Genomic DNA, 18,152 nt, shown 5'->3' with positions numbered 1-18,152 from the left:
CAACTAGAAGTTTAATATTGTTTTTCACTTGCGACAAAACAATGAATTAGCCGTGCATTTATATGGAAATATGCTTTAGGAGCTATCCATCCTCGCACTCGGAGATCGACACCTCTTGACTGGCAAGACGGCCGCGAGCGGAAACTCAAACAGTGAAAGTGAGTTGTTCAAAACCTTTCTTTTTAGTAAACTGTGTGTACACAAACAATGTTCTCAATGCTCGAGTTCATGTGTAGAGTCCCAGGCGATACTTCGAGCAAAGTTTCATGGTGTGTCAAGCCTTCTTAGTGTTGTAAAAATATCGATTTTGATGCGCTCAAATGTATGCCCCTAGTACTCCCATTCACCGGCCACTGACCACAAAACTAAATCACGGTCAATCTCAAAAACGGCTCGTTTGTCATAATTATGCTTTTAGATATAAGTTTGTCTCGTTTACAGTAAAAAAAAAAAAAACAGCCCAGGTTGCATTTTGGCAACAGTTATCCTTTAAGCTGTTTTTAGACTAACGAGTAAGTTTTGAGTTCTAAAACATACAATGACCTCTCATATTACAGTAATAGTCCATGACTCTGTTAAATTTGAGACACAGCAACACATAGTGCAAGAACTTGGTTCAACACAGCCAATATTTAGAAAGATTTGAGTATTTGCAAATGTAATATCTTGAAAATGAACTTTGAACTTTGCAGTGTATATAAATAAATCATCAGCAAATGTTGTGTTTTAGATGCGAAGTGTGTTGGCATGCCAACAGGCTTTAGAACTAGAACTTTAGGACCAGCAAGATTTCCTTCATCATCCAGTGTGGTATTTTGGGTGGAACTTGTTGGTTATCATTCTGGTCTAAGATGGTCTTTACATTTTAAAAGACTGCCTTTACAGTATAAAAGATTCACATCAGTTCAAGAAACCACATGCATGAGATATATGTTCACTCAACTGTTACATACAAGCATGCACTGTAAAGTACTGGCTTAGTAGTGCCTATGTATTTATAGTTCCTGATAAAGTGTCCAACCCATTTCAATCACCCCATTGCCCCTTCCAAAGGGGGAGTAATCCAATAAAGAGGAGCACAGGAGTTGCTCCTCCATCTCTCTTTCAAGAACCAAAGACGCACAGCACATCACTGCCCAGGACAGGCAAGTAGGACATCTCTTCTCTTCTCTTCTCTTCTCTTCTCTTCTCTTCTCTTCTCTTCTCTTCTCTTCTCTTCTCTTCTCTTCTCTTCTCTTCTTCTTCTTCTTCTCTTCTCTTCTCTTCTCTTCTCTTCTCTTCTCTTCTCTTCTCTATCATTGATGTGTTACAGCTAAATGCTTTTTAATGCAGATTTGCAGATCTGTTTTTCCCCTACTAATTCCACCAGCTTTAGCCTGTTGAATTTTATTAGCGTCATGCACTGAAGCTGAAATCTGCAACTTCTCAATCTGCACTAAAACTTCAGATTTTTTTTTCAAAAAACATCTGCCCATAATATCATAAATCTATTGTGTATATTAATTCTCCAATGCATAAAAAGTTGTTTCACATTCTATCTATCTATCTATCTATCTATCTATCTATCTATCTATCTATCTATCTATCTATCTATCTATCTATCTATCTATCTATCTATCTATCTAATATGAAGAATTCCATTCTAAATTCTATTCTGTTTTGTCTATTCTGAATAATCTTTAATTATTTTTTGACCATCAATACTTTCAGACAAATACTTTTCTCTGCACCATATTTTAATATCTTATAATGGTAATTTATTACATTACAACACATTAGAGATCAAATGGGTGCATCGAGATTTGGTGTGGAAAGTATTTTGTCTGTATTTTTAAATGGATGTGTTCTCCATTCTGTAGGTTTGAGATTTATCCCTGTTTTAGTACTGGAATGAAAAGTTTAGCTTGCTTTTTGTTTCCTAGTTGGTATGGGAATAAATAAATATGTCAAGCATCTCCACAGCCACCTGTCATTCCTTTATCCAGTTATGGCTGAAGGATTCCACACACAGAGGCCTTCTTGTAGTCTTTAATTTGCTGCACGTTTCATTTTATCACTCTAGGTTTAATTGGAAATGAGTGGGTTGGTTTGGGGCTTCATTAAGGTTCAAAAGTAATTCACATGACTCAAAAGATTCTCCAGCTAAGCTCCTGCTTGTGTCAGTCTTTATTTAATCCCTTTATGTGTATATCTGTCCGTTTGAGACAAAAGAGACTGAAGGAGATATGTCTCTTTACTGATAGTAAGGGACACACTGGGGACAGCTGGAACCACTGAGACTTGTCTTGATCTGGTGCCCAGTCTTAGTGCCAGCCAGCTAAGCTGAGGACACATCAAAGAATCCATTCAGATACAACAGTGTGATCTGATAAGTGTTCACAGTGCAGATTTAGCTGACTCCGTTACCTTTCTGAGGGAGACGTGCAGTACATAAAGGAGTCTATGAAGTTATTATGAAGGCCACAATGACCTCAAAACACTTTTATCATTACTAAAACATTACTCATGTTTGCATCACATAAGTAGCTGTATGGACTGGCTTTTTTGGCATTGTAAACTTGCTCTTTAGCTCACCTGGTAGTCCTACAGTTTTACATTGCAATGTGAAAACCAAATCACAACACTTGACGAAAGAGCTCAAGCAAGCGAAAATGGTATGGTTACTCCAGCAAATGTGTTTTTAGCTTGATTTGAGTTTGATTTTGTTAATATCATTGGTTAGGTTTAGGTTAGACTTTAGTATAAGTGGTATGTTAGACACTCACTGGACATTTTATTTCCAAACTGTACCATTTGTACAATAAACAGTGTAATAATGAGACTTGTTTGAATGGGACTTACTGAGAAAATAAGCCACAAGTTTGGTGTTGAGCTCAGAATAGTGAGCATTGTGTGCACAAAAGCCAGTCTGGACACAGTTCTGAGGAATAATGCAAGGAATATTAGCAGGGCTTTACTGAGGGGAGACACAACAGCTGGGACTAATACATTGGCACGCCTTCCGCTCTTGCTTTAGAACGTTTGCGTCATATAGTTAGCTTTTATCTAGCAGATGTTAAGCACTGGTATTATAGGCCTACAAGTTAAGTTTCATGCCTAACAATGCCATTTTCAATGACCCCCTCAATCTGTCCTCACCATTTAAAACACGTTTATCTTTTAGGAATTGTTTAAAGATGGCAGAACGCTACGACTGCCACTACTGCAAGGAGTCCTTGTTTGGGAAGAAGTATGTTCTGCGTGATGACAATCCATACTGTGTGAAGTGCTACGAGAGCCTCTACTCCAACACCTGTGAGGAGTGCAAGAAACCCATTGGCTGCAACAGCAGAGTATGTTCATCTTCATATTTTCTACTTTCACAGAATGTTAAAAATACAAAACAGCTGGAGCTGCCTTTATGAAAATGAAGTACACTTTAGGATCCTTCTTAAAAAATATACTTGTAAGATTTCAAATACACTACAAATGCACATTCAGGACAATTAAGTGCACTTATTTTTCAAGAGTGCTCCAATTTAAATGCAAGAAATTATCCAGAAATATGCACTTTTCCATTAATTCCATTAGAATGACAGTTGAACCATATTACTCAGAGGGACTCCCTTAGAGGGAGATGATCTGAGCGCTGACTGTTTCACCATTTTTATTTAGTAACACTGTACACAATAATTTAGAGCTTTGTGTGACCGTCTGGAAGCTGAGAGATTACCAGGAGAGAGGTGGGGAATCATGGAGAATGAATGCCAGCTCATGCACCCTGGACTGAACCCAGCAGGAAATCAGTGCTGGGGAGTGAGTCCAAAACCATACAAAGAGACCAGATGAGCTTTTGTGGAATTAACTGCACTCTTTCACCTTGGTGATGGACACACAGACTTCCATTGGCATTTCCAAGACAAATATAAACTTCTTATAACCTTTACTTACTATAAACATACATACAGTGCCTTGCGAAAGTATTCACACCCCTTCTTTTTTTCACATTTTATGTTGCTGCCTTATGTTAAACTGCTTTAAATTACTTTTTTCTCACATCAACCTACACTCCATACAGTAAAAACAGAATTGTCACATCATAAATTTATTAAAAAAAAAAAAAAAAAGGTTTATTGCACAAGTATTCATACCCTTAACTCAGTACTTGGCTAGCACCTTTACAGCATCAAGTCTTTTTGGGTATCATGCAACAAGTTTTGCACATTAACATTTAGCAATTATCTGCCATTCTTCTCCTCACCTCTCAAGCTCTGTCAGGTTGGATGGGGTAACCCTGGTGAAAAAACCAGCTAAAACCAGCCTAGGCTGGTTGGCTGGTTTTAGCTGGTCAACCAGCCTGGTTTTAGCTGGTCATAGCTGGGAGGCAGGCTGGTTTTAGAGGGGTTTTGGCCATTTTTCCAGCCTGGCCAGGCTGGTCAGGCTGGGAAACCACCAGCTAAAACCAGCCTGACCAGCCTGGCCAGGCTGGGAGACCAGCTAAAACCAGCCATTTCCAGCTTAAACCAGCTAAGACCAGCCAACCAGCCTAGGCTGGTTTTAGCTGTTTTTTTCAGCAGGGAAGAAGCACATTTTCAGGTCTTTCCAGAAATATTTGATTGGGTTCAGGCCCAAGCTGTGGCTGGGCCACTTAATGACATTCACAGAGTTGTTTATAAGCCACTCTTTCTGTGTGCTTAGGGTCATTGTCCTGTTGCAAGGTGAACCTTCTGCCCAGTCTGAGGTTCTAAATGCTCTGGACTAGGGTTTCATTAAGCCTATTTCAATATTTTGGTGCACTGAGCTTTCCTTCTACTCTGACAAGTCCATCAGTCTTTGCACTGAAAAATAGCCCCACAGCATGTGGCTACTACCACACTTTACTTTTGGGATGGTACTTTCCAGACGAGCAGTGCCTGGTTTCCTTCAAGCATGATGCTAGGAATTGAGGTTCATCAGACCAGAGAATCTTGTTTCTCACAGTCTGAGGGTCCTTTAGGTGTTTTTTTTTTTTTTTTTTTTGCAAATTCCATGTGTGTTTTCATGTGTCTTCACCAAGGAGAGGGTTGAGTTTGGCCACACCACCATAAAACCCAAATTGGTGGAATGTTGCAGTGATGTTTGTCCTTCTGTAAGTTTCTCCCATCTGCATATATGATCATAGAGCTCAACTAGAGTGACTATCAGCTTCTTGGTCACCACTATAACCAAAGCCCTTCTCCATCAATTGCTCAGTTTGGCCAGGATGTCCGCTTTAGGAGGAGTCCTGGTTGTTTCAAACTTCTTCCATTAAGCATAATGGAGGCTACATGCTTCTGTGAACCTTCAATGCAGCAGATTTATTTTTTTTCTGAACTCTTCCCCAAATCTGTGGCTTGACGCAGTTCTGTTTCTAAGCTCTAAGGCAGTTTTCTGACATCAGGGCTTGGTTTTTTCGCTCTGATATCCATTGTCAGCTGTTAGAGACATGTGTCTTTCCAAATCATACCCATTTAGTTGAATTTGCCACAGATTGATTTCTCTCAAAGTGCAGTAGCATCTACAAGCAATACGAATACTTCTGAGCTAAATTTCAACCTTTCCAGATGAGGGTATGAATACTTTTGCAATGGAATCATTTAAGGTTTTTATTTTTAATAAATTTGCAAATATGTTAAAACCTGTTTTTTTTTTTTTTTTTTTTTTTTTTTTTTTTTTTTTTTGCTTTGCCATTATGGTGTATGGATTGTAGATTGATGTTGGAAAAAAGTAATTTAAACCAGTTTAACATAAGGCAGCAACATAAAATGTGAAAAAAAGAAAGGGTATGAATACTTTCGCAAGGCACTGTATGTATGTTTATAGTAAGTAAAGGTTATAAGAAGTTTATATTTGTCTTGGAAATGCCAATGGAAGTCTGTGTATCCATCACCAAAAAAAATGAAGGGGTATGAATACTTTCACAATGCACTGTACATTAAAGAGATCCAAATATGACAATTGCTTCATTATTTACTCATCCTTCTCCATTACAAACCATTCAACAACACTTCCAAATACCAAAATTGTGACAATATAAAAAGTACAAAAAGACATGTATTTGTCAGTGTTTATATGTGAATTAAAGCATAAATTAAAGTGAATTAACTGTTTGATTCATATACTCTCAGAATAAAAGTTGTCACTGGTGCACTACCCTTTCAAAAGACACTATTACGGTATGTATCATTTAGATACTGATATGTACACTGTGTACCTTAAAGGAACACTCCACTTTTTTTGGAAATAGGCTCATTCTCCAACTCCCCCCAAGTTAATACGTTGAGTTTTACCTTTTTGAAATCCATTCAGCCGTTCTCCTGTTCTGGCGACATCACTTTTAGCATAGCTTAGCATAGATCATTGAATCCTATTAGACCAATAGCATCGCGTTCAAAAATGAACAACGAGTTTCGATATTTGTTCTATTTAAAACTTGACTCTTCTGCAGTTATATCATGTACTAAGACCGACGGAAAATGTAAAGATGCGATTTTCTAGGCCGATAAGATTAGGAACTACACTCTCATTCCGGTGTAATAGGAATAGTTATCAAGGAAGTTTGCTGCCGTAATATGGACGCAGCAGGCGCAGTAATATCACGCAGCGCCTGAAATTAGTTCCCAGCTAGGTAACCTTCCTGCTGTGATGTGCTGCGTGATATTACTGTGTCTGCTTCGGCCATGTTACGCAGCAAACTTTCTTGACTATTACGCCGGAATGGGAGTGTAGTTCCTAATCTTATCGGCCTAGAAAATCGCATCATTACATTTTCCGCCGGACTTAGTACACTATATATCTGCAGAAGAGTCAAATTTTAAATAGGACAAATATCGAAACTCGTTGGTCATTTTTGAGCGCGATGCTATTGGTCTCATAGGATTCAATGATCTATGCTAAGCTATGCTAAAAGTGATATCGCCAGAACAGGAGAACGGCTGAATGGATTTCAAAACGGTAAAAATCAACGTATTAACTCGGGGGGAGTTGGAGAATGAGCCTATTTCCAAAAAAAGTGGAGTGTTCCTTTAAGATACAAATATGCACCTTTAGGGGTAAATAGGGTACAAAGGTGTACCTTTTGAAAAAGTACTGCACTGCCTTTTTACCCTTTTTTTCTCAGAGTGTTACAGTGTCTTTTTGTACTTTTTAAAGTATGAACTGATGAAACTGATGAAGGTGAGGAAATAACAGCAACATTTTCATTTTGGGGTAAACTATCCCTTTCAAAACTCTCCGCTGTGGACCTGTACTATAGAGGTAAATCATACCCCAAGTATGTTATTGCATTGAATTTATGATTTTTTTTTTCATTGCAGATGATAAAATGAGTGAAAAATCCCAATACTTGCATTAAATGGGATCTTCACTGCAAAGCAATGCCGTAAAGACCATGTTTCATAATAAAAAAATACTGTACAGTGTATTATAGTAAATGTTATTGATGATATACAAGAACCATTTAGTGACAATGTTACTTTAGAAATACATTCCCAGTCGAGTGGTGCTCTTCTCTCGACAGACTTCTGTGACTTTCTGTCATTAGTGTCACATTACATGGTCATTAGTCCTGATGAGGAGGCTGTCACTGGTCTGGAGGACAGGCCTGGGGTGGGGCCACATCTGTGTGGCCTGTCCTTGGCCCAGTTAGCTGTTACTCCCTCCCTCTAGTCGCAGGCAATCAGAATGACCTCATAGCACCTTGGGCCAGGGATTTAACAAGCACACACACACTCTCTCTCTTTCCAAATTGGTGGATAATTAAAGCACTAGTGTCATACACTCATCCCGAGGCGATGTGTGCTCACAGCCCAGGACAGACTCTCACTAACGTACTCCAATTGGCAGATCACACTGCGATTGGTCGCAGAAACCAGCACCTGCGGCTGTCATTGGCGAGTGACCTGCTGTGAAGCTGACATTGAGGAACCCTTTACCCTCCCGCTCTCCCTAATTAGCTGTTCAAAGGCTAAAAAAGAGCACTGAGGCCAAGCACACTCTCCCTTAAATCCAAGTTTAATGCATGTGAGGCAATGTAGGTTCAAATTTTTCTTAACTATATGCGTTTGTCCCCAGGATCTGTCTTATAAGGACCGTCACTGGCATGATGACTGCTTCCACTGCTTCAAATGTCACCGTTCTTTGGTGGACAAACCGTTCTCTACCAAGGACGAGCAGCTGCTGTGCACTGAGTGTTACTCCAATGAGTATTCCTCTAAATGTTTTGAGTGCAAAAAGACAATCATGCCAGGTAAGTGAAACATTTTCTGAATCTGTTCTTTACACATGTGCTTCAGAAACCTGAATGATAGATTAAGATTGATTACAATGAGATGTTTGTAGTGTTAGACAGCAGCTAAAGACATAATAGCAATAAATACTAAGGGAGAGCTAAGAAACTGAATAAATCAATTCATTCACCTACTTTTATCAATTACTCACCCTCTTGTCATTCCAAAGAATTTCCTGAGATGAGATTTTAATGAAACCTGAGAGATTTCTGTTCCTTCATTGAAAGACATGAAAGAGATTGTAAACGTAACTCATATGTAATCCAAAGAGATTTCACTTCACATGAATTGTGTGATGAAAAGATTTAACCTGTTAACTGCACAGTATAAAAAAGTTCTAGAAGTTTACAGTACATTTTCTATAAAGAAAATATACTGTACTAAAAAGTATAGTTTTTATATAAAATAAATATTTTACAAAATACTTTTAATCTAAAATTGCTATAAAATTAAAGCCATGTCTAAACAAGTTATGTTCCAATTTTGAAGTTGATATAAAAAAAATAATAATTGAGGTTTCTTTAAGATTTTATTTCATTTAGTTATACTAAAAATAGTTGCCAGGTAACATCAAAACATATTTATGGAAGCCCTGAATAAGATTTTTAAAAAGGTTATTGTGACTTGTTATCTCACAATTCTGACTTTTTTTCTCAGAATTGTGAGATATAAACTCACAATTGTAAGAAATAAAGACAATTGCGAGATGAGATGAAAACTAGCAATTCTGACTTTTTTCTCGCAAATGCAAGTTTGTATCTCACAATTCTGACTTATTTCTTAGAACTGTGAGATATTGCAAAATATAAAGTCTAATTTTGAGGAGAAAAAGACTGATATCTTCTTAGAATTGTGAGTTTATATCACAGTTCTGACACAACGCACAATTTTGAGAAAAAATCACAATTGCGAAATATAAACTCGCAATTTTGACTATTTTTCTCAGAATTGTGAGATTGCATTTGCGAGAAAAAAAGTCCGAATTGTGAGTTTTTATCTTGCAATTCTGTCTTTATTCCTTACAATTGCCAGTTTGTATCTCACAATTCTGAGAAAAAAGAATTGCGAGTTTATATATGACTTTTTTCTCAAAATTGTGAGTTAAGTCAGAATTGTGATATAAACTCACAATTCTGAGAAGATATCAGTCTTTTTCCCCCTCAAAATTGGACTTTATAACCGTCACGTGAGAGATGAATGAGGTCAGGGTCCAAAAATGCAGGTGAGGAATATTTTTAATTAAACAAATAAACAAACAAAACAAAAGGCCAACACGGCACACAAGACAGGATGCAAAAGCCGAAAACAATGCAACCAGGACCAGTGGTGGGAAAGGGGAGACTAATATAGTCTGTGGTAAATGGGGAACAGCTGTGGGTGTGAGGGTGTGATTGGTGTGTGTGACAAGGCACGTGTATGTGATCAGGAGAGAAGTGCGGGAGGAAGGGAGATGGTGACCTCTGGTGGGGAAGGGAAAACACCACAGCCCAGACTCATGACAGTAGCCCTCCTCTAAGGAACGGCTCCCAGACGTTCCACAAAGCCTGAAAAAATTCTGGAGGGAGGAGGAAGGGGGGAATGGTGAACCAGGGGGAGGGATGGCGGGCCAGGCCCGTGTAACGGCAGCAGACCCGGAGACGAAGGTTCTGGGAGGCTGGGCGAGACCAGCGTATGGCTTGGGAGCTCGAGCAAGGCATGGCCGGACTCAGGAAAAACGTGAGCGGGCACCGGAGCGGGCACCGCCACCAGGGGAACGTGAGCGGGCACTGCCGCCAGAGGAACGTAAGCTGGTATCGCCGCCAGAGGAACATCAGCGGGCACCGCCGCCAGAGGAACGTGAGCGGACATCGCCGCCAGAGGAATGTCAGCGGCCACCGCCGCCAGAGGAATGTCAGCGGGCACCGCCGCCAGAGGAACATCAGCGGGCACCACTGCCAGAGGAATGTGAGCGGGCACCGCCGCCGCCAGAGGAATGTGAGTGGGCACCGCCGCCGTCAGAGGAACATCAGCGGGCACCACCGCCAGAGGAATGTGAGTGGGCACCGCCGCCGCCAGAGGAATGTGAGTGGGCACCGCTGCCGCCAGAGGAACATCAGCGGGCACCACCGCCAGAGGAACGTGAGCGGGCACCGCCGCCGTCAGAGGAATCTCAGCGGGCACCACCGCCAGAGGAATGTGAGCGGGCACCGCTGCCGTCAGAGGAACATCAGCGGGCACCACCGCCAGAGGAATGTGAGCGGGCACCGCCGCCGCCAGAGGAATGTGAGTGGGCACCGCCGCCGTCAGAGGAACATCAGCGGGCACCACCGCCAGAGGAATGTGAGTGGGCACCGCCGCCGCCAGAGGAATGTGAGTGGGCACCGCTGCCGTCAGAGGAACATCAGCGGGCACCACCGCCAGAGGAATGTGAGCGGGCACCGCCGCCGCCAGAGGAATGTGAGTGGGCACCGCCGCCGTCAGAGGAACATCAGCGGGCACCACCGCCAGAGGAATGTGAGCGGGCACCGCCGCCGCCAGAGGAATGTGAGTGGGCACCGCCGCCGCCAGAGGAACATCAGCGGGCACCGCCGCCAGAGGAACGTGAGCGGACATCGCCGCCAGAGGAATGTCAGCGGGCACCGCCGCCAGAGGAACGTCAGCGGGCACCGCCGCCAGAGGAACATCAGCGGGCACCACCGCCAGAGGAACGTGAGCGGGCACCGCCGCCGTCAGAGGAATCTCAGCGGGCACCACCGCCAGAGGAATGTGAGCGGGCACCGCTGCCGTCAGAGGAACATCAGCGGGCACCACCGCCAGAGGAATGTGAGCGGGCACCGCCGCCGCCAGAGGAACGTGAGTGGGCACCGCCGCCGTCAGAGGAATCTCAGCGGGCACCACCGCCAGAGGAACGTGAGCGGGCACCGCCGCCGTCAGAGGAACATCAGCGGGCACCACCGCCAGAGGAATGTGAGCGGGCACCGCTGCCGTCAGAGGAACATCAGCGGGCACCACCGCCAGAGGAATGTGAGCGGGCACCGCCACCGCCAGAGGAACGTGAGTGGGCACCGCCGCCGTCAGAGGAATCTCAGCGGGCACCACCGCCAGAGGAACGTGAGCGGGCACCGCCGCCGCCAGAGGAACATCAGCGGGCACCACCGCCAGAGGAATGTGAGTGGGCACCGCCGCCAGAGGAACGTGAGCGGGTTCCGCAGCCAACTCCACCCTGAAGGCCGAGCCCCTCAAGTACAGAGCCCGATTTACATACTCCTCCAATGACTCCTCGGTGAGCCAGTATGGCATGATGGACTTGAAGGGCTCAGCCAGACACCCCCCCCCCCAAAAAAAAATAACCACGAGACAGGTCGTCCCTGTGGTCGACTGCCCAGCCACTCCAATGAAGTCCCTGGCATAATCCTCGATGCTCCGATCTCCCTGGCGGAGGTTGAGCAACCTCCCTGCTGGACCCATTTGTGCTGGTTGCATTCTGTCACGTGCAGAAATGAATGAGGTCAGGGTCCAAAAATGCAGGTGAGGAATATTTTTAATTAAACAAATAAACAAACAAAACAAAAGGCCAACACGGCACACAAGACAGGATGCAAAAGCCAGACAGAACTCATACACAGACCAGACTTCAAGATACCAACCAAACAGAAAACAATGCAACCAGGCCGAGTGGTGGGAAAGGGGAGACTAATATAGTCCGTGGTAAATGGGGAACAGCTGTGGGTGTGAGGGTGTGATTGGTGTGTGTGACGAGGCACGTGTATGTGATCAGGAGAGAAGTGCGGGAGGAAGGGAGATAGTGACCTCTGGTGGGGAAGGGAAAACACCACAGCCCAGACTCGTGACAATAACTCACAATATCTCACAGGTCTGAGAAAAAAGTCAGAATTGTGAGTTTTTATCTCTCCATTCTGTCTTTATTTATTACAATTGCGAGTTTGTATCTTACAATTCTGAGAAAAAATAATTGCGAGTTTATATATGACTTTTTTATCAAAATTGTGAGTTAAGTCAGAATTGTGGTATAAACTCACAATTCTAAGAAGATATCAGTCTTTTTCCCCTCAAAATTAGACTTTATAATTCGCAATATCTCACAGTTCTGAGAAAAAAAGTCAGAATTGTGAGATACAAACTTGCATTTGTGAGAAAAAAAGTCAGAATTGTCTTTTTTTCTTACAATTGCGAGTTTATATCTCACAATTCTGAGAAATAAAGTCATAATAAGTTTATATTACGCAATTGAGAGAGCTATTACGTTAGAATAGTTTATATCACAATTCTGACTTAACTCACAATTTTGAGAAAAAAGTCACAATTCCAAAATATAAACTTGCAATTCTGACTTTTTTTCCTCAGAAATGTACGATATAAACTCGCAATTGTAAGAAGTAAAGACAATTGCAAGGTGAAAACTCGCACTTCTGACTTTTTTCTCGCAAATGCCAGTTTGTATCTCACAATTCTAACCTTTTTCTGAGAACTGTGAGATATTGCAAGTTATAAAGTCCATTTTTGTCTCAAAATTGAGTTTATATCACAATTCTGATGTAACAACTAGCAGTTCTGAGAAAAATAGTGACAATTGTGAAATATAAATTCGCAACTGTGAGTTATAAAGTCAGAATTGCAAGATTTAAATTTACAATTCAATTTCATAATGACTGAATTTACAGCACCTTTATTTGCTGAATCAAAATCTCTATTTCACTCAGGCTCCAGGAAGATGGAGCACAAGGGGAACAGCTGGCATGAAACCTGCTTTACCTGCCAGCGCTGTCAGCAGCCTATTGGAACCAAGAGCTTCATTCCTAAGGACAACAGTAACTACTGCGTGCCCTGCTACGAGAAGCAATTTGCACTGCAGTGTGTGCACTGCAAGAAGGTAGGAAAAGCTGGAATGCAATATTTTGCTTTGAATAAATAGTTTGATATGACATCACACCTTTATCATTTCCTCACAGCCAATCACCACTGGCGGCGTGACCTACCATGACCAGCCTTGGCATAAGGACTGCTTCTTATGCACTGGCTGTAAGCAGCAGCTGTCTGGTCAGCGCTTCACTTCTCGTGATGACTTTCCCTATTGCCTCAACTGCTTCTGCAATCTGTATGCCAAGAAGTGTGCTGGCTGCACCACCCCTATTAGCGGTATGAGCAACCAACACATTTACATCTCCTTATCTTTGGAAGGTGCTCATCAGTACTGTACTGTACAGTTGAGGTCAAAAGTTTACACCCCCTTTCAGAATCTGCAAAATGTTAATGATTTTACCAAAACAAGAGGGATCATACAAAATGCATGTTATTGTTTATTTAGTACTGACCTGAATAAGATATTTCACATAAAAGATGTTTACATATAGTCCACAGGAGAAAATAATAGTTGAATTTATAAAAAATGACCCGGTTCAAAAATTTACATCCCCTTGATTCTTAATACTGTGTTGTTACCCTCAGCTGTGTTTTTTTGTTTAGTGATAGTTGTTCATGAGTCCCTTATTTGTCCCGAACAGTTAAACTGCCTGCTGTTCTTCAGAAAAATCTTTCAGGTCCCACAAATTCTATGTTTTTTCAGCATTTTTGTGTATTTGAAGCCTTTCCAATAATGACTGTATGATTTTGAGATTCATCTTTTCACTGATGTGCAACTTTTACAGAAGGTTCTAACACTCACTGATGCTCCAGAAGGAAAAACATGCATTAAGAGCCGGGGGTAAATGTAACTCAGGGTAAATGTAACTTATTTTTTCTTCTGGGAAACATGTAACTGTCTCTGAAGGGCAGTACTAAATGAAAAAAAAAAAAAAAAAGATATTTAGGCAAAATAAGAAAAATGCACACGTTCTGTTCAAAAGTTTTCACCCTTCAGCTCTGAATGCATTGTTTTTCCTTCAGTGAGCATTTGAACCTTCTGTAATCGTTGCATATGAGTCCCTCAGTTGTCCTCAGTGTGAAAAGATGGATCTCAAAATCATGCAGTCATTGTTGGAAAGGGCACAAATACACAAAAATGCTGGAAAACCAAAGAATTTGTGGGACCTGAACAGTGTTGTTTTTGTCAACGATGACGATGACGAAATCATTTCGTTGACGCAACTTTTTTTCATGACGATAACGAGACGATGACGAGATAAAAATGGCTCGTTGATGACTAAAACATGACGAGACGTGTGTGAGTTTTCGTTGACGAGACGAGAATAGACGAAAATGTTAGTGGGTGGTCCGTCAGACGTTTAAAATGCACGACATTTCTGCTTATTGTGCATGCCGATTAAAACCTAAAAAGTATCTGCCGCTATGGCAAGCCGTTTTAGCATTAAATACTCTTTGCCAATGCCATACTAGTAGGCTATGGCAAGCCGTTTTAGCATTCTATCCTTGTTTGGTTACGCCCACCACCTGGTGTGCAGCGCACAACGTGCTCAACATGTCACATTGTTGTCACTCAGACAGACAGACGATTAACCATGATGGCGGCAGTTTGCACATTATTTCAAATATATGTCTTTTATGTCTAAAACCATTCCTTCATTATTGTAATTATTGGTGAAAATAGTCGATCCGGAAGCTCACATTGTGTTGAACTATAGATCTGCTATTTTCACAACTTATAAGTGACACTACCCAACAGCAAAATACTTACTGACCTACATTAATTTGTTAAAAGACTACTTTTCCCCCTTTTTTTGACTAAAACTAGACTAAAACCTTTATGACTTTTCGTTGACTAAAATTGGACTAAAACTATCACATATAGAAGTGACTAAAATTTGACTAAAACTAATAAGCATTTTAGTCCAAAAGACTAAGACTAAGACTAAATCTAAGATGGTTGTCAAAAACAACACTGGACCTGAAGGATTTTTCTGAAGGACAAACAAGGGACTGAACAACTATTATTAAACAAAAAAACCACAGCTGTGGATCATTCAGATAAGAACACAGTCTTAAGAATCAAGGGGATGTAAACTTTTGAACCGTAAAGTTCTTGTGAACTATACATATACATTTTTTATGTGAAATATCTTATTCAGGTCAGTACTAAATAAACAATGTCATGCATTTTGTATGATCCCTCTTATTTTGGTAAAATAATTGACATTTTGCAGATTCTGAAAGGGGGATGTAAACTTTTAACCTCAGCTGTATATCTGAGTGAAACACATGGTCAAAAAAGTAAAACATGTAGGGCAGGGATTTGGAGCTATAAAACTCAAAACTGACAGAAAAGCACCATGAATTTGTTATAAAAGAAGTTTGGATAACAATTTGTACTATATTTCTGGTGTTCTGAAGCCATACAATTGTGTTTACGTGAGAAATAAACCAAAATTGATGTCTTCTATCACTTTTATGATATTTCTATTGTGCTTTTTTGTCATTTTGGAACTTTTGACAGTCAATTTTCTAATTAATGTTTATTATATTGGAGAGAAAAAATGGATAATAGAAAGTCCCATAGAAACTGTGCCTAGAAAGTCCTATAGAAATAGAAATTGTGCCTTTCTGACCTCAGGACTTGTATAAGTCTCACAGCAATCTTCTTACCCACACTCTAGCAAACAATAGTCATATTTCCCATGATAGTATTACTATCTAAAGCTTTGTTATTTGTTACTGTCATATCCTTCGCAGGTCTGGGAGGCAGCAAATACATCTCCTTTGAAGAGAGACAGTGGCACAATGACTGCTTCAACTGCAAGAAGTGTTTGGTGTCCCTGGTGGGCCGCGGCTTCCTGACGGAGAGAGATGACATCCTGTGTCCTGACTGTGGCAAAGACATCTGATCAGACAGCATAGCACAGCAATTCCTAACATTGTGTTCTTTTATTAAATAGCATTTATTCTCAGAGTTCAATAGCAAAGCTTTATCAAAAATAATAATATATTTGTCTAATAAAACTTTTCTTTAGAAAATTCACTTTTAAAGAGGCCTGTGCATGGCAAGGCCTATTATTATAATAAATAATTGTGTCATGTTTTTGTGGTCAGGGTTCAAAATCTAGCCAAACCAAAAGAAACATATGCAGTGTGAAAATTAGTATTTTTATTTTAGATATAGAAACATACAGCACAATGAATGTTAGATTTTATAATATAATTGCCTATTTTACCTTTTTTTCGTGACTAACATTTGCTTTTGACTCATCAATCAATATTCGTCATTTATAGCCTGTGTGAAAAATTTGCTGTAGCTCCTAATAAACTTTTTGAAAAGGCATTTATGTAAGGCTCAGTACTGCTTACTGCTTACTAGAATAAAAAATGACTCACATTCAATGCATTTAGTCTAAATAGGCTATGCCTCAGCTGTTCTCAGCTGTGAAACCCAAAACAACACCCAAAGATCTGATTCATCATACATCTGTCTCTAGCTTATTAAAAGCAACATACATTTATTCAAATCAAATCTTCAAGGAGTTAATTTTCTTATATGGAAAAAAAAAATCAGAGATCATAGTAATATGTGACCTTGGAGCACAAAACCAGTCATAAGAGTGAATGTTTGAAATTGAGATTTATAAATCATATGAAAGCTGAATAAATAAGATTTGTTGATGTGTAGTTTGGTAGGATAGGACAATATTTTGCTGAGATACAACTATTTAAAAAATCTGGAATCTGGGTGCAAAAAAATTTTAATATTAAGAAAAATGCCTCAAAATATTGAGAGAATCCAAATGAAGTTCTTAGCAATGCATATTACTAATCAAAAATTAAGTTTGCATATATTTACAGTACACTCTTAAAAATAAAGGTGCTTTAAAAGGTTCTTCACAGTGATGCCGTAGAAGAACCATTTTTGGTTCCACAAAGAACCATTCAGTCAAAGGTTCATTAAAGAACCATCTCTTTCTTAACTTTTTATTATCTGAAGAATTTTGTCACCATGAACAACCTTTTGTGAAACAGAAAGGTTCTTCAGATGTTAAAGGTTCTTTATGGAACCATTTAGACAAAAAAGGTTCTTCTATGGAATCGTGAAGCACCTTTATTTTTAACAGTGTAGGAAATTCGATCATTTTGACCCATACAATGTATTTTGGGCTATTAATACAAATATACACAATCCACTTGACTGGTTTTGTAGTTCAGGGTCACATGTTAGGATAATGTTTCCCATACCCTTGCTAGTATTAATGCCAAATTTGACCTATTCTGGCCTGGTCTATTAATAATAAGATAACTCTGGCTAATGAAATTAAGATATTACACTCTTATCCATATATTATTATTATTATTTAGAAGTTTTGTGATTAGCCCTCTAACAAAATAAAATAAAACGTTATGGAAGATAATGGTTGTCGTCAGATGTTGGATAAGGTTAGGTCCTCATGAACTGTTAAAACTAGATTACTAGAGAAGAAGTTGACGTATGGCTCCCTCTTGTGGTAAATTTAGAAAATTCTTACCTGCTATATTGAATATAGAAATTCAAGCAGTGGCGGTTCTAGACAAATTTGACTAGGGGGGCCAAGGAGGGGCCAGTGTTTATCCAGAGGGGCACATTAAAAAATGACAACAAGTGATATTTAAAGATTATAAACTTTATTTTACTTTAAAATCATACAAACATTTTAGGGATGCTCATATTGACCGTTCACTGTTAATCGACAGTAAGAAGTACTATAAGTTAAACGGTTTAATTATTTTTTACGTTTGCTGCATGGTGAAAGAAAAAAATAATGTTTACTCACGGGCGCGTGTCGACACGTGCAGTGCGGCTGTTTAGACATATTTTGATGAGTAAGCACCTGCTTTACCTTCTCTTAGTTTGTGTAACTGATGTAGTAGCCTATGTGCTGCACGATAGCAATGGCGATGTTGCGTTATCAGAGAGTGAATCCATGAATAAATGAATTCAAATTCTGAATTAAT

General features: G+C 40.2%; 1 protein-coding gene across 2 annotated transcripts; it reads left to right on the top strand.

The window, feature by feature from the left end:
• Positions 1–1,062: 1,062 nt before the first annotated feature.
• On the top strand, positions 1,063–16,498 carry fhl2b (four and a half LIM domains 2b). 2 transcript variants are annotated; one of them, XM_073851593.1, is made up of 6 exons: positions 1,063–1,145; positions 3,164–3,332; positions 8,071–8,245; positions 12,986–13,155; positions 13,235–13,421; positions 15,909–16,498. In XM_073851593.1, the coding sequence occupies exons 2-6, from the start codon at positions 3,177–3,179 to the stop codon at positions 16,058–16,060; spliced, it is 840 nt and encodes a 279-aa protein (XP_073707694.1). In that variant the 5' UTR covers positions 1,063–1,145; positions 3,164–3,176; the 3' UTR covers positions 16,061–16,498. The 2 variants fall into 2 exon arrangements, with proteins under 2 accessions (XP_073707694.1, XP_073707695.1); XM_073851594.1 differs by having other exon boundaries at positions 1,119–1,149.
• The last annotated feature ends 1,654 nt before the right edge of the window (positions 16,499–18,152 follow it).

The sequence above is a fragment of the Garra rufa genome, chromosome 12, assembly GCF_049309525.1.
Source record: "Garra rufa chromosome 12, GarRuf1.0, whole genome shotgun sequence".
In the NCBI taxonomy this organism is placed as follows: domain Eukaryota; kingdom Metazoa; phylum Chordata; class Actinopteri; order Cypriniformes; family Cyprinidae; genus Garra; species Garra rufa.
Note: the sequence above shows the minus strand (reverse complement) of the source record. Positions and strands in the feature narration are given on the sequence as shown.